The sequence below is a fragment of the Gobio gobio genome, assembly GCF_949357685.1.
Source record: "Gobio gobio genome assembly, chromosome: 11".
In the NCBI taxonomy this organism is placed as follows: Eukaryota; Metazoa; Chordata; class Actinopteri; order Cypriniformes; family Gobionidae; genus Gobio; species Gobio gobio.
In genome coordinates, this window is record NC_137104.1 from 49519905 (window position 1) to 49538206 (window position 18302).

Genomic DNA, 18302 nt, shown 5'->3' on the forward strand with positions numbered 1-18302 from the left:
TATTGTATGTTGTCAATTAGTTGTGATTTGATGTAATTGTTTTGTCACCAGTTCAATATTTTGTATTTTATGACTCCCTTTGGGCAATAATAAAAAAAAAATAAAAAAAAAATATATATATATATATATATATATATATATATATATATATATATATTGTGTGTGTGGGTAGATGGATGGATGAATGGATAGATGATTGGATAGATAGTTGGATGGATAGATGGGTAGATAGTTGGATTGATAGATAGATGATAGATAGTTGGCCAGACAGATAGTTGGATAGATAGATGGGTGGATAGATAAATAAATGGACAAATAGATAGTTGGATGGATAGATGATGGATGGATAGTTGTATGGATGGATAGATGGATGATATAGTTGTATGGATGGATAGATAGTTGCATAGAAAGAAGGATGAATGGATAGATAGTTGGATGGATAGATAAATGGTAGATAGTTGGATGGATGATTGTTGGACAGACAGATATTTGGATAGATAGATGGGTGGTTGGATGGATAGATAGATGAATGGACAGATAGATAGTTGGATGGATAGATGATGGATGGGTAGATAGTTGGATGGATAGATTGTTGATTGTTGGACAGATATTTGGATAGATAGATGGGTGGGTGGATGGATAGATAGATGAATGGACAGATAGATAGTTGGATGGACAGATGATGGATGGATGGATAGATAGTTGCATAGAAAGAAGGATGGATGAATGGATAGATAGTTGGATGGATAGATAAATGGTAGATAGTTGGATGGATGATTGTTGGACAGACAGATATTTGGATAGATAGATGGGTGGTTGGATGGATAGATAGATGAACGGACAGATAGATAGTTGGATGGATAGATGATGGATGGGTAGATAGTTGGATGGATAGATCATTGATTGTTGGACAGATATTTGGATAGATAGATGGGTGGGTGGATGGATAGATGAATGGACAGATAGATAGTTAGATGGATAGATGATGGATGGATGGATAGATAGTTGGATAGATAGATAGTTGGATGGATAGATGATGAATTGATGGATGATAGACAGATGGATGGATAGTTGGATAGAAGGATGAATGGATAGATAATCGATAGATACAATAGGTGAATGGACGCATAGTTAGATGATAGATAGTTGGACAGACAGATATTTGGATAGATAGATGGGTGGGTGGATGGATAGATAGATGTATGGACATATACAGTAGATAGTTGGATGGATGGATGGATAGATAGTTGGATGAATAGATAGATGGGTAGATAGTTGGATCGATAGATAGATGGATGATAGATAGATAGTTGGACAGACAGATAGATGGGTAGATAGGTGGATGGATAGATAGTTGGATAAGTAGATAGATGGGTAGATAGTTGGATGGAAAGATGGATGATAGATAGTTGGACAGAGAGATAGTTGGATGAATAGATAGATGGGTAGATAGTTGGATGAGTAGATAGATGGGTAGATAGTTGGATGGAAAGATGGATGATAGATAGTTGGACAGAGAGATAGTTGGATGAATAGATAGATGGGTAGATAGTTGGATGGAAAGATGGATGATAAATAGTTGGATAGATAGATGGGTAGATAGTTGGATGGGTAGATAGATGGGTGGGTGGATAGATGATGGATAGATAGATATCTTCCAGTAATATGACATAATCAGAAAGTCGTTGCTTCAGCCAATCATAAATTCCGTTGAGCACCGTGTGACTATAGAATGTGTGGGATTCCAAGATGATCTTTTCTCTCTTGAAAGTCGAAACCGTCTTTGTTGGCATCATCCTCTCTCTCTCCAGCGTTAATTAAGATGACAGAAGTGGGACACACTAGAGCACAGGGAATATTAGCAGGCTATGAATGCCTGTCTGACACGTTAATGGATGACTGTCAGGAGAACTGGTGTTATGGGCTAATTTACCTGATGACAGCCAATTCATTTATACATATTTAACAATCCGTAATCCAAGGTAATGGCCGCTTGGACTCCACAGGCAAGTGACGGAAGAATCTTAATTGATTCTGAGATAGGATTCGACTTCATCTGGATGAAAAAGCACTGGCTCTTAAAACTTAATAGCGTATAAATGTGACTGTATAGGCAGACATAGATTTATTTATATTCAGTGTGCCATTTAAATGACATTGAGCATCATCACACAGTGTTACACTTGTTTCTTGTTTAGTCTGTACCCTTTAGCTCAAGCTAGTTGCTCTTAATCACACCATTATGTGATTTGATTTAGGAAATTGCTGAAATATTAATTAGGATAGCTTTGTAGTTTAATACCCGAGAAGCAAACCTTCCATCAAACTATGTGCTAAAATGCTGAGTAATTCCCCACAGATTATTCTCCCCATCAGACAGGTCTCATGCGATACTCTGTCTATATTAAAAAGCTATTCAATCCCATCAGCCTCTGAATAAATCCTGTCTGGTATGTGTGCTGGTCAAAGAGTGCAATTTTTCATGATGATGGAAGGCAATGGAAACTGCCTCGAAATTATGACAGTTCATTTACCAAGTTGGCAGCGAGTAAAAGCAGGAGAGATCCCCACCGAAACACACAAACCCAGGGTTTAGCGTTCGTGTTTTGGATGAGGGATGCTAAACATGATTCTAGCAAGGTCACGATTTGAAATGATGCTTATGATGCCATATGCTCATGGGTTGTTAGCAGTAAATGGCAACTGTGTTGACGTATATGTTCTTCGAAAAGAGAAAGCAGGGATGGGCCATATCAATGTTTGTTTTTAAAATAGCTAATAAGATTTAGTTCATGTCAGATTCATGAACCATGATTTGCTACTTACTAATGCTAATGCTAATCAGTGCCAAGAGAAAATTGGTCCATTCCATTGGACAACAAATTCTATACCTCAAGATGTGTTATTCATTTATTTATTTGGTCAGTTTTATCAGAATATAGATTAACTTCCACTGTATTTTTGTTCATAATGGAAGTCAATGGGAACCAAAGCTGTTTGTTTACCAACATATCTTTGTGAGAAGAATGTTTTTATACAGGTTTGAAATGACACGAGGGTGAAGAAATCGTGACAGAATACTCATTTTGGATTGATGATATCAAAACCCCATGAAATCAAAGTGGACAATTCCTGTTTTTTATGGAATATGGCAGCATTTATTATAAATTATTTTATCCAGGCACATCATTCCTTTTTTTAAATTCATGGGTCCCCATAATCTTTAATCAAAATCACTGCCCATCCCTCTTCAAAATGGAATAACTTCTCTGATGAAGTGTTTACTTAGCCTAGAAATCTAGACCCTAGCGGCAGAAAATCTAATTTAACTCTCCATTGGCTTGCGAGCTGGAAAAACCAAACTCAGGTCAGGCCAATCACATCGTGTATAGAGTCGGTGGGCGGGCTTAACATAATGACGGCAGAGTTGCGGCGGTTCCGCGTGCTACTCGTAAACAAAGAAGCTCAAAGCAGCGGTCTTTTGAATCGGATTTGGTTAAGCTTTTCTTTGAGAAAAGAACACAAAAACGGCACTGAAGTTATTCTTAAGAAAGGAAGATGTGTTCGAAGTTTTGCCAACCGGATACGGCAAAAGTTTAATCAACTAGCTCCTCTTCACCTTCTTCATTGCTCTGGTTGGTTGTAGCGCTATCCTATTGCATGCAGAGGGAATTTGAAAGACAACAGTTTATCCTGCCCCTCGGATTGAGCCCTGCCAATGGTGTGTTCCCAGACCAAACAGCTTGATGTGGGTCTGGCTTGTCAGGCTAGTGTTTACTGGCATGAGGGCGGGGCAACCTGTCACTCACAAGAGATCAACCAATAGCAAACCACAACCATCCAATCAATTCCCCATTGACAAAATCAAGTCCCGACATACATTTGTTCTTGTTCACTCACGCAGACATAACTATTACAGTGCATCCGGAAAGTATTCACTTTTCCCCACATTTTGTTATGTTACAGCCTTATTCCAAAATGGATTAAATTCATTATTTTCCTCAAAATTCTACAAACAATATCCTATAATGACAACGTGAAAGAAGATTGTTTGAAATCTTTGCAAATGTATTAAAAATAAACAACGAAAAAAATTTACATAAGTATTCACAGCCTTTGTTGAAGCACCTTTGGCACCAATTACAGGCTCAAGTCTTTTTCAGTTTGATGCTACAAGATTAGCACACATATTTTTGGGCAGTTTCTCCCATTCTTCTTTGCAGGACCTCTCAAGGTCGGATGGTGTATGGTGAGCGTCGGTGCACAGCCATTTTCAGATCTCTCCAGAGATGTTCAAATGTTGTTGCCTGTTGGAAGATGAACCTTCACCCCAGAGTGCTCGTGAGCTGGTTTTCATCAAGGATGTCTCTGTACATCGGTGTATTCATCTGTCCATCGATTCTGACCAGTCTCCCAGTTCCTGCTGCTGAAAAACATCCCCACAGCATGATGCTGCCACCACCACGCTTCACTGTAGGGATGGTGTTGGCCAGGTGATGAGCAGTGCCTGGTTTCCTCCAGACATTACGCTTGCCATTCAGGCCAAAGAGTTCAATCTTTGTTTCATCAGACCAGAGAATTTTGTGTCTCATGGTCTGAGAGTCCTTCAGGTGCCTTTTGGCAAACTCCAGACGGGCTGTCATGTGCCTTTTACTGAGGAGTGGCTTCCGTCTGGCCACTCTAGCGTACAGGCCTGATTGGTGGAGAGCTGCAGAGATGGTTGTTCTTCTGGAATGTTCTCCTCTCTCCACACTGGAGCTCTGTCAGAGTGACCATCGGGTTCTTGGTCACCTCTCTGAATAATGCCCTTCTCCCCAATCGCTCTGTTTGGCCGGGCGACCAACTGGAAACGTCCTATAGATGTACGTATTGATATATCCCTTTTGATACATCCAAAATTAATTACCTTATGTTTAAACACTATCTACATATGAGCCAGCGAATTCTAGTGATGGGCGATTTCGAAACACTGCTTTCATGAAGCTTTGAAACCTTTGCGAATCTTGTGTCTCGAATCAGTGGTTCGGGGCGTGTATCAAACTGCCAAGGTTACATGATTTCAGTAAACAAGGCTTCGTTAAGTCATAACTGTTTCAAAATTTTAATTGTTCACCACTGGGGGAGAATGAACCCTTGAATCATGAGTTCACTGAGATCGCCCCAGCAGCGAACCACTGAACACAGATTTATTTGCCGATAAAAAGAAATGACCCCTCTGCATTTAAACCTTTAATGGATTGTCTCGATGAGGTAAAGCTTTGGCTGGCAAGTAACTTTTTAACATTAAACGATTCAAAGGTTATAGTTTTTGGCCCATCTGACAAATTTGAGTTTGACAAAAACACTTTAGGTAATTTGTCTGTTTTTAATACAAGCTGTGCACGGAACCTGGGAGTTTTCCTAGACAGTCGATTAACTTCAGAGAAACAGGTGTCCTCTGTTGTCGCTTCATTCTTTTTTCAACTCCGCCTTCTTGCCAAAATGAAACATTTCGTGCCTGAAAAATCCCTGTAGACAGCTATTCATGCTTTTATAACATCCCGCTTGGATTACTGTAACTCACTCTACTGTGGCATTTCAAAGTCCCAGCTCGTTCGTCTTCAATTGGTCCATAAAGACGAAAATTCAATCATGTCACTCCCATCCTGCGAGCTCTCCATTGGCTACCAGTCCAATTTAGAATTGACTATAACGTTCTCCTATTTGTTTTCCAAATGTCTGCATCATCTTGCTCCAAGTTACCTGTCTGAACTTCGACATCCCTATAATCCGTCCCGTAATTTAAGATCTAGTAATCTAAATATACTCAATGTTCCTTGTACTATAGGCTCAAACGTAGAGGCCAGAGCCTTTTCCGTGGTGGGGCCTAGATTGTGGACCAGCTTGCCGGCACAACTTAGCGCCCTATAGACGTACGCATTGCAGGGTAGTCGAATAAGACCAAAAATTGTCCCTTTTGATATATCCAAAATGAATTATACCTTATGTTTCAACACTATCTACAAATGAGCCAGCGAATTCTAGTGATGGGTGATTTCGAAACACTGCCTGAAAATTGATAAAAGAACACATATTATACTTGATATTTAATCTTAGATGATTATTTAATTGCATTGGATAGATTTTACTTCCAATAAAACATTTGCAACGTGTTTGTAAAAGAGTTTTTATTGGATTTGCACTGTTCTGACCAGCAGGGGTTCACCAGCGTGAGGCGTTTCGAACGCTTCGAAACAGTCAAATCATTTTGCGAAGCAATTGGTATAATGGATTCAAAGCTTTGAAAAGCTTCAAATTCCCAAAGGACTGGCCGAGATGAAGCTGTTCTCTGCGGGTACATGAGCGCTAGCGCCGCTGACGGTCTGGAGCTCACATCTGCGAAAGCGTCTAAACAAATATGCGCTAGGTTGCATATTTGAGGTAGAAAAAAATGACATTCTGTGAGACAACAACAACAGTATTTCAAAAATGATGGTTGTTTGCTTGTCCACCATAACATTCGCTGTGAGAAATGTTGCAAGCGTAGTGATACAAACGGTTCCAGTGCTGATACTGGGGAATAGCCTATCGCACGGCTGGAAAAGGCTCTCGGCCAATCAGATTCGAGAAGCAGAACATTTAAATATGACACATAACTATTTTTTAAAAACAACCGTTTTTAGGCACTTTATCTTTGATTAAAACATTAAGTTTGTTAATTGCTTTTCTCACTAAATCCTGACCCAAACCACAACAAACAGAGGTTTCTTAGTTCAAACTGGTCCTGTAACCCGAGCGAGCTCGTACTCCCTAATGTAAAGTGCCGCGGAGCATGAGAGTACGTTCTGTACCTCATGGTTCCGGCAATTTCCTTTCAGCCTCCATGTTTAAAAGGAAAATCCAGAGGTCCCGTGTGCCCTTGGGCCTTTTTCACATACACATGTAAATCTGACCTTACCAGCTTTCAAAGACTCCCCTCAACAGTGTGTTTCTTGAAAAGACAGCTAAGCGGCCATAATGTGGCCTAGTGAGGGATCCTCAACGGTTAATTATCCATTTACGCTTTTAAAGAGAAAAATCCTTTTAGCGCGCACACAGAGGACTTCTTTGATAGTAGGCAAGGCCCTCCTAAATACCAGAGTGGAGGACATGTCAAATGTAACTCTATTACACAGGACCACTCTCTCCCATTATCAAAACTCTAACCCTGTTCTGCTCCACAGCGGCCCGTTCCATTTTACCACAGGCGCCCATAGAAATGCAGGAAAGGTAAAACCCAGATGGGTAGACTTCCTGTCTTGTCTAGCGACGGCCCATTCATTTCCATTGGCAGTGGTTCCGTCTGATAAAAGGGAAAAATGGCCAACAGATCGAATATCCACGGACGGATGAGTCTCTGCTTGGGACGTGCAAGGGATTTAGTTTTAGTTTGTGAAATCGTGAATTTTCGACTTCCCCTAATTTAAAGGGATAGTTCACCTAAAAATTCTGTCATCATTTACTCGCTCTCTAGTTGTTCCACACTTGTAAGAATTTCTTTCTTCTGATGAACACAAAAGAAGATAGAGTGAATGATGCCAGTTGAAGTGCCCCATTGACTTCCATAGTATTTTTTTCCATACTATGGAAGTCAATGGTGTCCATAAACTGTTTGGTTAACCACACTCTTAAAATGCTGGGTTGTTTTCAATTGCGGGTCAAATATGTACAAACCCAACCATTGGTTTACATTTATAAATTGAATTAAAAATGTAACCCAACAGTTGGGTTTGTCCATATTTGACCCAAACATGGGTTTAAACGACCCAGCATTTTTTTCAGAGAGATATTCCTCAAGATATCTTCATTTGTGTTCCGCAGAACAATTTAGAACTTCATTCAGGTTTAGAACAACTTGAGGGTGAGCAAATGATGACAGAAATATCAATTTTGGGTGAACTATCCCTTTGGAAATACACTACAAGACTTTTGCACAGATTTTTGCCTTGATTCACGTCACTTCAGAATATGATTCCATCCAGTCTGAGGAGATCAAACATGTTTAATATTTTGAGCCGATTTTAAAATCCTGTTTTCATTTGTCACACGTCTCCTAGCAACAAGGCACAAGTTTGTTGTTTTTGGAACAACTTGAAAAGTTGTGTTCGTAGCATGTGAATGATCCTTTTAGGTCATTTAGTGCATGATGCCCAGTTTTTCTCTGTAAAGTTGCGTTCACACCAAACGCGAATAGAGCGTCAAAATCGCGTCTACCTCATCTAGTTGGACGCTTGAACATTTTGAATCCATTCACGTGTCCACAGCGAATTGGACGCGCGTATAAATCGAGCGTTTGAAGCGAAAGGAGAAATATGTCATAAAACACCACTCTGCCTCTTTTCATTTTCATTAAAAATATATAGGCCAATTAAACATTAATAGCCACACAAATGTGGTCCAGGCAACGCACTACCTACATTATCTTCACTGCATGTATATTTAAATATCCTAAAAAAATTAAGTAATGAAACTTCTCTTTGCCCTCAGTCAAAACGATTTGGCAGACAACAAATTCTAGATTCATGACACCAAAGATCACCCGTTAGATCCACATAAGACAAACTACTACAGGACATCAGAGCTGGCGGCAAACGTCAGAAGGACTGGCCGAGGAAAGGCTGCTCTCGCCGGGGTTATTGAGCGCTGAGCGCCCGCTGATCGCCTGGATCTCACAACTCCAAAGACGCAAGATAATTTTTTTTAAATAGGCGCTCTCTTTATAAATACTATAAAAACTACATTTTGTGAAACAATAGTAGTATTTTTAAATTATGTTGGGTTTCTCATCACGTCACTCTACCACGTGACAGCAGCGAGCAGGCTCCTGATTGGTTAACGCAGCGCGAATTGACGCCAAAGTAAAAAAAATTCTACTCGGGCGTCAGACGCAAATTCGCTTCAAACGCGTGAATGCACAAAAAGCACCACTCGTGCGTATTGCGCAAGACGCTCGAATCACGCGAACCGGACACGCGAATGAGGCGGAATCGCGTCGCGCGAAACGCGTCTATCGCACCGCAGGACCTCCAGACGCGCCTTTCCATTGACTTAACATTGAAATCACTCGCTCCTGACGCTCTATTTGCGTTTGGTGTGAATGCAGCATAACAATTTACTAAGTTTGCAAGTGTATGATGCCTATAGTGGTTTAAAATATGTTCTGATTTTAAAAGTTGTTAAAGGACAACTCCGGTGAAAAATTAACCTAGGGGAAATTGACACATGGTTACCGAGTAGCCACGAACGATGTGCTAAGCTGCGATAATTCCTATTGACCAGCTCACTTAGCACAGCGTTCGTGGCTCCGAGACTGTTTTCCAAGATGGCTCCTGTCTGTATATGCGTAATGTATTGTCTTTATAAAGTATCTTCTTATTAAACTGTTTGTACACTTACAAAGTTCTCAATGCTTCGGTTTGCATGTAGGGACCCTCATTATGCTACCGTGTTAGTGTGAGGTTATTTTGAGTTTTGTTAGTGGTATTAACTAGCGATTTAATTTTACTTATTCTATGCCCCATATACTAGCATTATAAGCTAATCTGTTTTTAGAGATAAAACTCTTTACATTCGATTATCATGAAAACGCATCCCAGAGAACGATCTACTCGGTAACCATGAGTTAATTACTCCTAAGTTCATTTTTCACTGGAGTTGTCCTTTAAGTGTAGCCTATTCCAGCTAGCCTGACGTCATCATACTCAATTCTAGTCATAATATGAGTCTGATACTGCTCCATTGGGCTGTGTTTATGGGGTGTGTTTCAACCGAACCAGGAAAGACCTCAATTGAATAGACCTACAACCAATCAGAGCAACGGAGCAACACATAGTTGTCAACAGAACTCAACTGCAAGCATACTGGAAGAAGAAGATTGGAGATGTTGTAAAAAGAATTTAAGGATACACAGAGTACTTACCAACACTATCATCATTTTTGAGAGAGATAGTAAAGGTGAATGCATATACGAACAAGTTCTCCGTTTAGGATTAGAACGAATTCAACCCAAGCGCTCTTTGGTGACGTGGATGATTACGTTACTGTTGATCATCTGTCCATCATCGTATAAAGCCCGCCCTGACAATTTGATGGGTCCGAACAGCTCCTGCTCGGGCATAGTTGCTCCACAACGGATCAAGTCCAGGCTGAATTTCCCGAACTCAAATGTTGTGGGAGGGGCTAAATTTGGCTGGCATCCAGGCTATATTCCAGCCTTAAGGTGCGGCTATCGTGGCGAAATGTTCCAAGAATCATTCCAAAAGGAATCGACACGATTGGGAGTTTGCGCGAGGGTAAACATTTTGATTTCATATTCAAGTTGGTAACGCAAAGTTGTCGCATTGAGCATCAGAAAGCTGCTTGGTTTGAAAGTGACTAGTGTCAGGTCGTCACACCCACACACCACTGGCTGAACGTCTGATGCATATGGCACACTTAACTGGAAACACTTCAGAAGTTTCAAAGTCGTCAGCTGATTGGTTGAATTCTACAGGATTTCTGGGAGAAGCCAAAACGTTGTTGTGTTTACAACTGTGACAATGAGCAATTATCAGGATCAGAAGTATGTGAAGTAGGGCTGGGACAATAAATCGATGCATCCCGAATCGAGAAATGAGTGCATCTGCTGTCAAAAACTAAGCTCTGAATCGATCCACGAATCACGATGCATCAATTTATTCTCCCAGCCCTAATGTGAAGTATGTAAAAAGAGCATAGGCTCTTTAAAATACATCCAAGAGTTTTACACACCGGCCTGTTATTGTAGGGTTTTCGACTTTACATTTTTACACCCCTAAACATGATGTGGAACAAAATTGTGATTGGTTGCTTTATATGTCAGTCAGACGGCCTTTGGGTGGTCCTTGGCCAATGAAAGCTGCGATCGAGTCCAGACCTTCTGCCGTCAGTCTTCATATATCGCTAACACTATTGACAAATAGACAATGGACATATTTTACATGCAAAGTTTCACTAATGTGACCAAACCCCAGCTGACAGGGAAGGTTCTAAGAACTTAGGCAGTTCTGGTGAGGTTCTCTCAAAGTTACGAACAAACGTTCTTCCAGTAACGTTAATAGAACGTTTGTTCAAAGTTACCTGGTATTTAATATTGTTCTCAAAACATTACCACAAAAACATGATCATGGAAAGCTTTTTCTGAAACATTTTAGTTGGACGTTCGTCTAACATTTTTTAAATGTTACTACTTGTGTGATAACATTCAGAGAACATTCAAAAGTAACATTCCCGTTACGTTAGCAAAATGATCAAAAGGAAGAAACTGGATGTTTTGAACATTAAAAGAACATTTAAAAGAACTAACTTAACGGAAACATTTTTGGTACATGCTTTTTCTGATTGTTCTGTGTTATAATTCTACATTTACGGAATCGTTTCGGAAACGTATCTCAAAGTCATCACGGAGTCCCTGTTACATCATAAGCCTCAAATCCCAACTCTTTCCGAGTCTAAACCTGACCTTGGGGTATAGATTTCCAACCTTTGTGGGTAAATTCCCGACCTTTTGGTAACATTTCTGGAACTCACTGTACCTAAAAAAAACGACAGGTCATGCGTTTGGCCCAGGATGTTACCCGACACCGTCTTTCTCTCAAAATTAATCTCAAGGAAAGCTTGGGGGGGAAACGTGGAATTTCCTGAACACAGATCCCAGAGTCTCTCCCGCAGCACTGAGCACTAATACCTCCATCAGTAGCAACCTTATCGCTGGCATCTGGACAACAAGAGGCCAAAAAAACAAGCGCCATTTCCCCAACACCAACCTTTTAAAGAGGAAAAATTCTATTAATGCCCTGCCAGCTCGCTATTGCTTTACAGAGCAATTAGGTTTGCATTTCTCCCCAAATACTGGCCTCAGTGACCCAGGGAATCCCCAGCATTGAGCGCATTTCAACACGGCACGCTCGTCAGACGGCCAGGTCACCGGGGGCAGTTATGATGACCTTGGCATTGGTATGGCGCTTCACCTGAACCTTCCACTTACAGGACTTCTGGGGGGAGAGAAACATTTCACCATGAGGCAGGCAACAAAAGGTTCACTGTGAGGTAAAGATTTCCCCTTTTAACGGAGGCGAGAGAGAATCTTTTAGTGGGAATGTACATGGGAAGGAGACATATCAATCCTTACATTAAGCCATGCAATTAATGTAATCCAAGATGAAGCCGTTTTTTCCACGTCTCCTCTTTCACAATAAGAGACCCTCCCCTCCCACAGTCTCAATGGCCTTTGAGGAGGTATAAAAGCCTTGACGGCTGCTGTGGCCACAGGACCAGTTCAAGTGCAATACTACATTGTGTACTGTACACCGCCGGACCCTGTCTCTGACCTCCAACCATGCTGACCAGGTAAATCTCAAACACATCCACTACTTTTCTTTCCTTTTTATTATCACTATGATACATTGAGATCATTGTGGGTCTGAATTGGATATATATGCCATTCTGTAAAGACATGGAATTCTCTCAAATGGTTCCACCAGATTAATTTATACAATTAATATTGATACATTTTAAATATTTAAACACATAATTTTCATTTTGAAACATGTACTTTAATGTAGAATACTGTCTGTTTTTCTTATAATTAAAATATTTTAGAGCTGACGATGAAATATAGAGATTTACAAAAAGAAGAAATTAAACAAGCATAAATCCAGAGCCATGATATTGTGTCAGTGGTTTGCATGCAATTACAATGCCTTGACTTCAACATTAATCAAACACTTTCACTACACATAGAATTGATGCAGAACAGCTTCCCAACTAACAAAAATAGGTCCTAAGAACGTTTCGCTAACGTTCCCATTAAGTTATATCTGAATGTTCCCTGACCGTTCAAAACGTCCAGGTTTTTAAATGTTTTTCTTGGTTGTTCAAACGTTAAGGGAACATTCAATGTTATCATTCTGCAAACGTTACAGGAACGTTGCTTTTGAATGTTCTACGAACAAGTTTTTCAACATTTAAAACGATAGATGAACATCCAACTAAACTTTTCAGGAAAAAAAGTTTTTGTGCTCATGTTTTCAGAACAATATTAAATACCAGATAACATGGAACAAACATTTTAGTAACTGGAATGTTTGCTCATAACGTTGAGAGAACCTTGCCAGAACGTTAGCTAAAGTTCCGAGAGCGTTCACTGTTAGCCTGGCCCTTACCTGCTTATTTACACATGAGATCTATTGTGTGAGGAAGTGATTGATTTGTGTATTTGATCACAGGAACATTCTCATCCTCTGCTCATTGGCGCTGGTGCTGGTTGAAGCGGACCTTGAAGCAGGTGAAAGAGAACATATTTTTACCCTGTAATATAAGAGAGTTAACAAAATAAGCCACAAATATATAGAACATTATCATATCAGTGAATAATTGTTTAGAATTTCTTTAAACACTCAAGAATTGCATGGTTAAAAAATGTGGTACAGTATAATACATACATATATATCTTTAAAATATAATTTTGTTTTACAATTTAATGTGATAAATCTGTATAAATCTCTGTATACTGAAGAATGTGACACAAATATTTCCTATTTGTTTGCTTCTGTAGCTGAAGGGGGGTCCCAAGCCATGTTTGCCACAGGTAATCATAAAACCAGTAACATTACAAAACATGTTGCATGCAAATCTGTCAAAAATAACCCTTAAACTAAGAATCCCTCATTAACCCACAGATCATGATTCAACCTCAGATGAAGCTCCAACTGGTGAGTTTCTCACTCTTTCTCTGTTTTGGACTCACAGTCTTCTGTCAGTCGGACAGTTTTCACTGCAGCGTTTTGTGTTTTCATTCACAGAAAGCATGAACCTGGTCTCACCCGACCTGCCCAACGGTGAGTGATCCCTCCTTCACATGGTAGGACAGAAGCAGATGAAAGATGGTTTGTTATGAATTTTGTATGTGGATTTGACTGTACCCTTGATTTTCCTGATAAACAAGAGAATGATTGTTAGTTTAGGAAGAAACAAAGTGTTTTATAAGATGCCCGTAGGGATAAACAAGGTTTCAAGAGCGTTTGAACCTCAGCTCAAGAACATGAGAGATTCATCTTCACAGATAACTTTTTATCCTCTAGTTCTTGCAGGTTCTGGCACATTATATAACAAAACACCAATTTCAAATCCCAATTCGCCCACCCAATACTATGCCCTTAAAGTATGTACTGTTTTCGTGAAGGAAAAGTACATATTTTGAGTGTGTAGCAGAAGAGTGGGCAAGCTAAATTGGGACATACTTTGTCATAATTGCGTAAAGAAATGTAGTAGCTAGCACATTGTGTTTGCATAATGATGCATCTAAAATTGAATGAACAAATGGGTCGTTATAAAGGTTCACAATGCTGTTGCAGATGAAATATAATGTGGACAACATTGAATAAATATCTTTTCGCCAGGTTAGATACTGGTTAATCACTCAAACCTCTTTATCTAAACCGCTCTCCTCAACCGTCGGTCTCGCACATCCGCCATGTTTGTAGTTTTTCAACCGTTTTTATTTGTGTTTGTAGTTCTGATCGTTAGACTTTACAAGTCTGCCATCTAGTGGTGACTAAACGAACTCTTATTTTCTCTAATCTGAGCTACCCAGAGGAAATTGAGTTAAATTCTCAGTTAAACTGTGAGATATTAAGGAGAACTCATTTGTGATTTCTCTTTCTTATGGCTACAGATGAGCTTCTGTATTACAACGGAGCAACTGCAGGTATAAGAAAGAACCATGTCAGTCGTTCAAAAATACAAAGTATTAGACAATTAAAAATAAATGTGTTTTGTGTCATTTAGATGCCAGCAGCACCAGCGCTGAGGCAGGAAATAGTGGTGAGTATCATATTTACTGAAGAAAAGTGTGAATGATATTAAAATATATAGTTCCTAGAAATAAACTGAAAGCGAATATGGTCCAATAATTGACACAAGTCTAATTTTTTTAGCACCTCAAGTAAACGACGTGCCCAAAGCTGGTGAGTAATTTTTTTATTTTTATTATGTGTGATATGTTACCAAAATACAGTCTGGAATATAGAGTCCAGTTTTTACTGGAGCCACATGAGAGACATCCAGAATGTCCAAGTCACATTTCACCCTACAAATAAAAGAGGAAAAATATTTAGCATTAAAAATTATGAAAATTTAGCATGACATCATGATGTTTAAGCACATTTTCCACCAAAATTCTCATTACTGTAATGCTCTCTATATATATATTTTATATATATCTCTATATATAATATATTAAAAACAAATGTGTCCACACAGGAGGATTGTTGCATTACATGCATTTATTTATTTGAATTTTTTATTTAATTTAAACATTTATTTATTTTATTTTCTAAAAGAAATGATCCTAAGATCCATTTTTTTTTACCAAACATAATTAATTGTATGCTATAATAAAATAATAAAATGTTATATTATTATTATTATTATGAATATAACCAGATATTTCACTCCTAAAATCCCAATGTATAAATAAAGAATTTTGTAATAATTAAAATAGCATGAAATAATACATTAATAACACAATAAATATGGATAAAACTAATGTATAAATTGTATTTGTATTGTTCATATTATTTATTATATTGTAAATTCAATTTCATTTTAATTTTATATATATATATATATATATATATATATATATATATATATATACACATTAAAAAGTAATTACATTTATTACAAATTATATAATAGTCATATATATATATATATATATATATATATATATATATATATATATATATATATATATATATATATATATATATATATATATATATATATATATATATATATATATACACATAACATATATAATAAAATATATATATATATATATATATATATATAAGTAATTACATTTATTAAAAATTATATTTAATATATATATTGTTTTCGGGAATTATGACATGGCTATTTTTCTCCTAAAATCCCATGTGTCTCATGCATTGTTGTTTTTTTACATTTATTATTCATCTTTAGATGCAGCTAAATCCAGTATGGAAGAAAATGATGGTAAATATCACATCATAAACACACACATGCAATCAGTGAATGTTAATAACTTCATATCTTGTGAATTCGAGGTCTAAAGTGTGTGTTGTCTCACCTCTTTCTCTCCGTACAGAAGATGAAGGCCCAGACTCGGAGGAGGCGGCGGCGGCGGCGGTGGCAGCGGCCGTCAAACCCGCCCCCGTCCCAGTCCAGCAGCGCGCAACCAAATCCCATAATGCATCAGCACGCAAGCGGAGCAAGCCCGCCTCCGCCTCCAAAAAGAGGTCAAGAAACCTCCGTCCCTGAGACGTGAACTGTGGAGAGAAACAGGGCAGAGCTGCAATGACAAGGCAGTGACAGAAGAAGGAAAAAAAATAACTATACAGTTTATGTTTTCAGTGGCATTTTTGTATGTTTTGAGAATCTTGAACTAGACTTTATCCTGTGATGTCCTGATCCGTTGTGTTTGACTGTGTGTGTGTGTGTGGGTGTGTGTGTGTGTGTGTGTGTGAATGGTTCTGCGGCCTCATGGGAGTTTTCCTGTGAGGTCTCTGTTAATGTGAGCTACACGGTTGTGCTTGCCAAATATTCTTCAGACTTTACCCAGAGGCAAGGCTGACGTGACACTTTATAGGATTGATTTGATTTTAGATCAGACTAGTTTGATATGAAATTTATAGGTGGTTCATTTTTGCTTGATTAATTACAGGATAGATTTGAATCTAAAAATCTCAGCGAGATGAGAACTGGTGCTGGCATCCTCAGACGTGCCGTGATTCTAGCAAACACAGAAGCCTTCGCTCGCCTCAGTGTCAGTGTTTCAATCAAAAGTGTTTCTCTCTTTGTTTTCAGTTACTTTTTTATACGCAAAGTATTTAACATTATTGAATTGACAAATATTACAACCAATAACATGTGATTCTGAAACATTTCTTTCTTTTTATTGTACCCCTAAATAAAAGCAATGAATATGCTAATAGTCAAATGGTGTCTCTTCATTTTGCTTTGGTCTTTGGTTAACGCAGAATATGAAAGATTATTTTGCATAATCTAAAATAAAACCAATAAAGAAAGACGTTATGTTTTTGCTCTAGAGAAAACGATATACTGTATTTTATATTTAACTTGAAATAAATACCAAGTACAAAACTGCTTACATAAACATCACATATATTTAATTATTTGAGATTAACATAAAAAAATAATTTAAATTAAATAACATTAAAAAGCAAAGATGCATACAAAAAAAAATAATAATAGTAATGTTTAATAAATAACAAAATAATAAAGCAACAAATACAACACTGCAAAAAGTATATAATATTATTATCAAATAATAATAAAGCAAATCATTTTGTAATAATTTAAAGAACAAATGAATAACATAATATATATGAAAAAATATTTTTTAAGTTAAATACATAAATAAATAACATCTGGGCTTTTTAACTAAATTAAAAGCACATGCATAGATATAATAATGTTTAATAAATAAAAAAGTAAACATTACATAAAAAAAGAATTGTAATGATATAAAACATTTATTTAAATTTAAATGTATTTATTAATTTAATTTAAAATCTCATATGAATTAAAAAGCACAGATGCATAAATGTAAAAATAATGTTTAATAATAATAATAATAATAATAAATAAAAAACACTGCATAAAGAAATTAATTATAATCATAAAAAATAGCATGACAATAAATATAGAAAAAAGAATGAATTCATAAATTCAACCAATTTAAAACATTTTAAATAAATAAATAAATATATACACACACACACACACACACATATTTATTTTTTATATATATTTTTTTAAATATATATATAAAAAAATATATATATATACATATATATATATATATATATATACATATACATATATATTTATATATACATATACACACATATATATATATATATATATATATATACATATACACACATATATATATATATACGTATACACACACACACATATATATATATATATATATATATATATATATATATATATATATATATATATATATATATATATATATATATAAATATATATATATATATATATATATATATATTTATATTTAAAATGTTTTATGTTTTGGTTGAATTTATGATTTATTTATTTTTTTGATTAAATCATTTTGAAGGAATTTAGATGCTGTTATGAAAGGACTTTCCCACTGAAATCCTTCTTTTTCATTTTAAAACGTTTTATTCCTATTTTAGCAATTCAAATGAATGATTCCAGTGGGA

General features: G+C 37.0%; 1 protein-coding gene across 1 annotated transcript; it reads left to right on the plus strand.

Moving 5' to 3' along the window:
- Nucleotides 1–11993: 11993 nt before the first annotated feature.
- On the plus strand, nt 11994–16341 carry LOC307133499 (uncharacterized protein; the record flags this gene model as incomplete). Its single annotated transcript, XM_079828583.1, has 10 exons — nt 11994–12079; nt 13263–13321; nt 13592–13624; nt 13716–13748; nt 13839–13874; nt 14711–14743; nt 14824–14859; nt 14973–15002; nt 16024–16056; nt 16169–16341. The coding sequence occupies 10 exons, from the start codon at nt 11994–11996 to the stop codon at nt 16339–16341; spliced, it is 552 nt and encodes a 183-aa protein (XP_079684709.1).
- Between the last annotated feature and the right edge of the window lie 1961 nt (nt 16342–18302).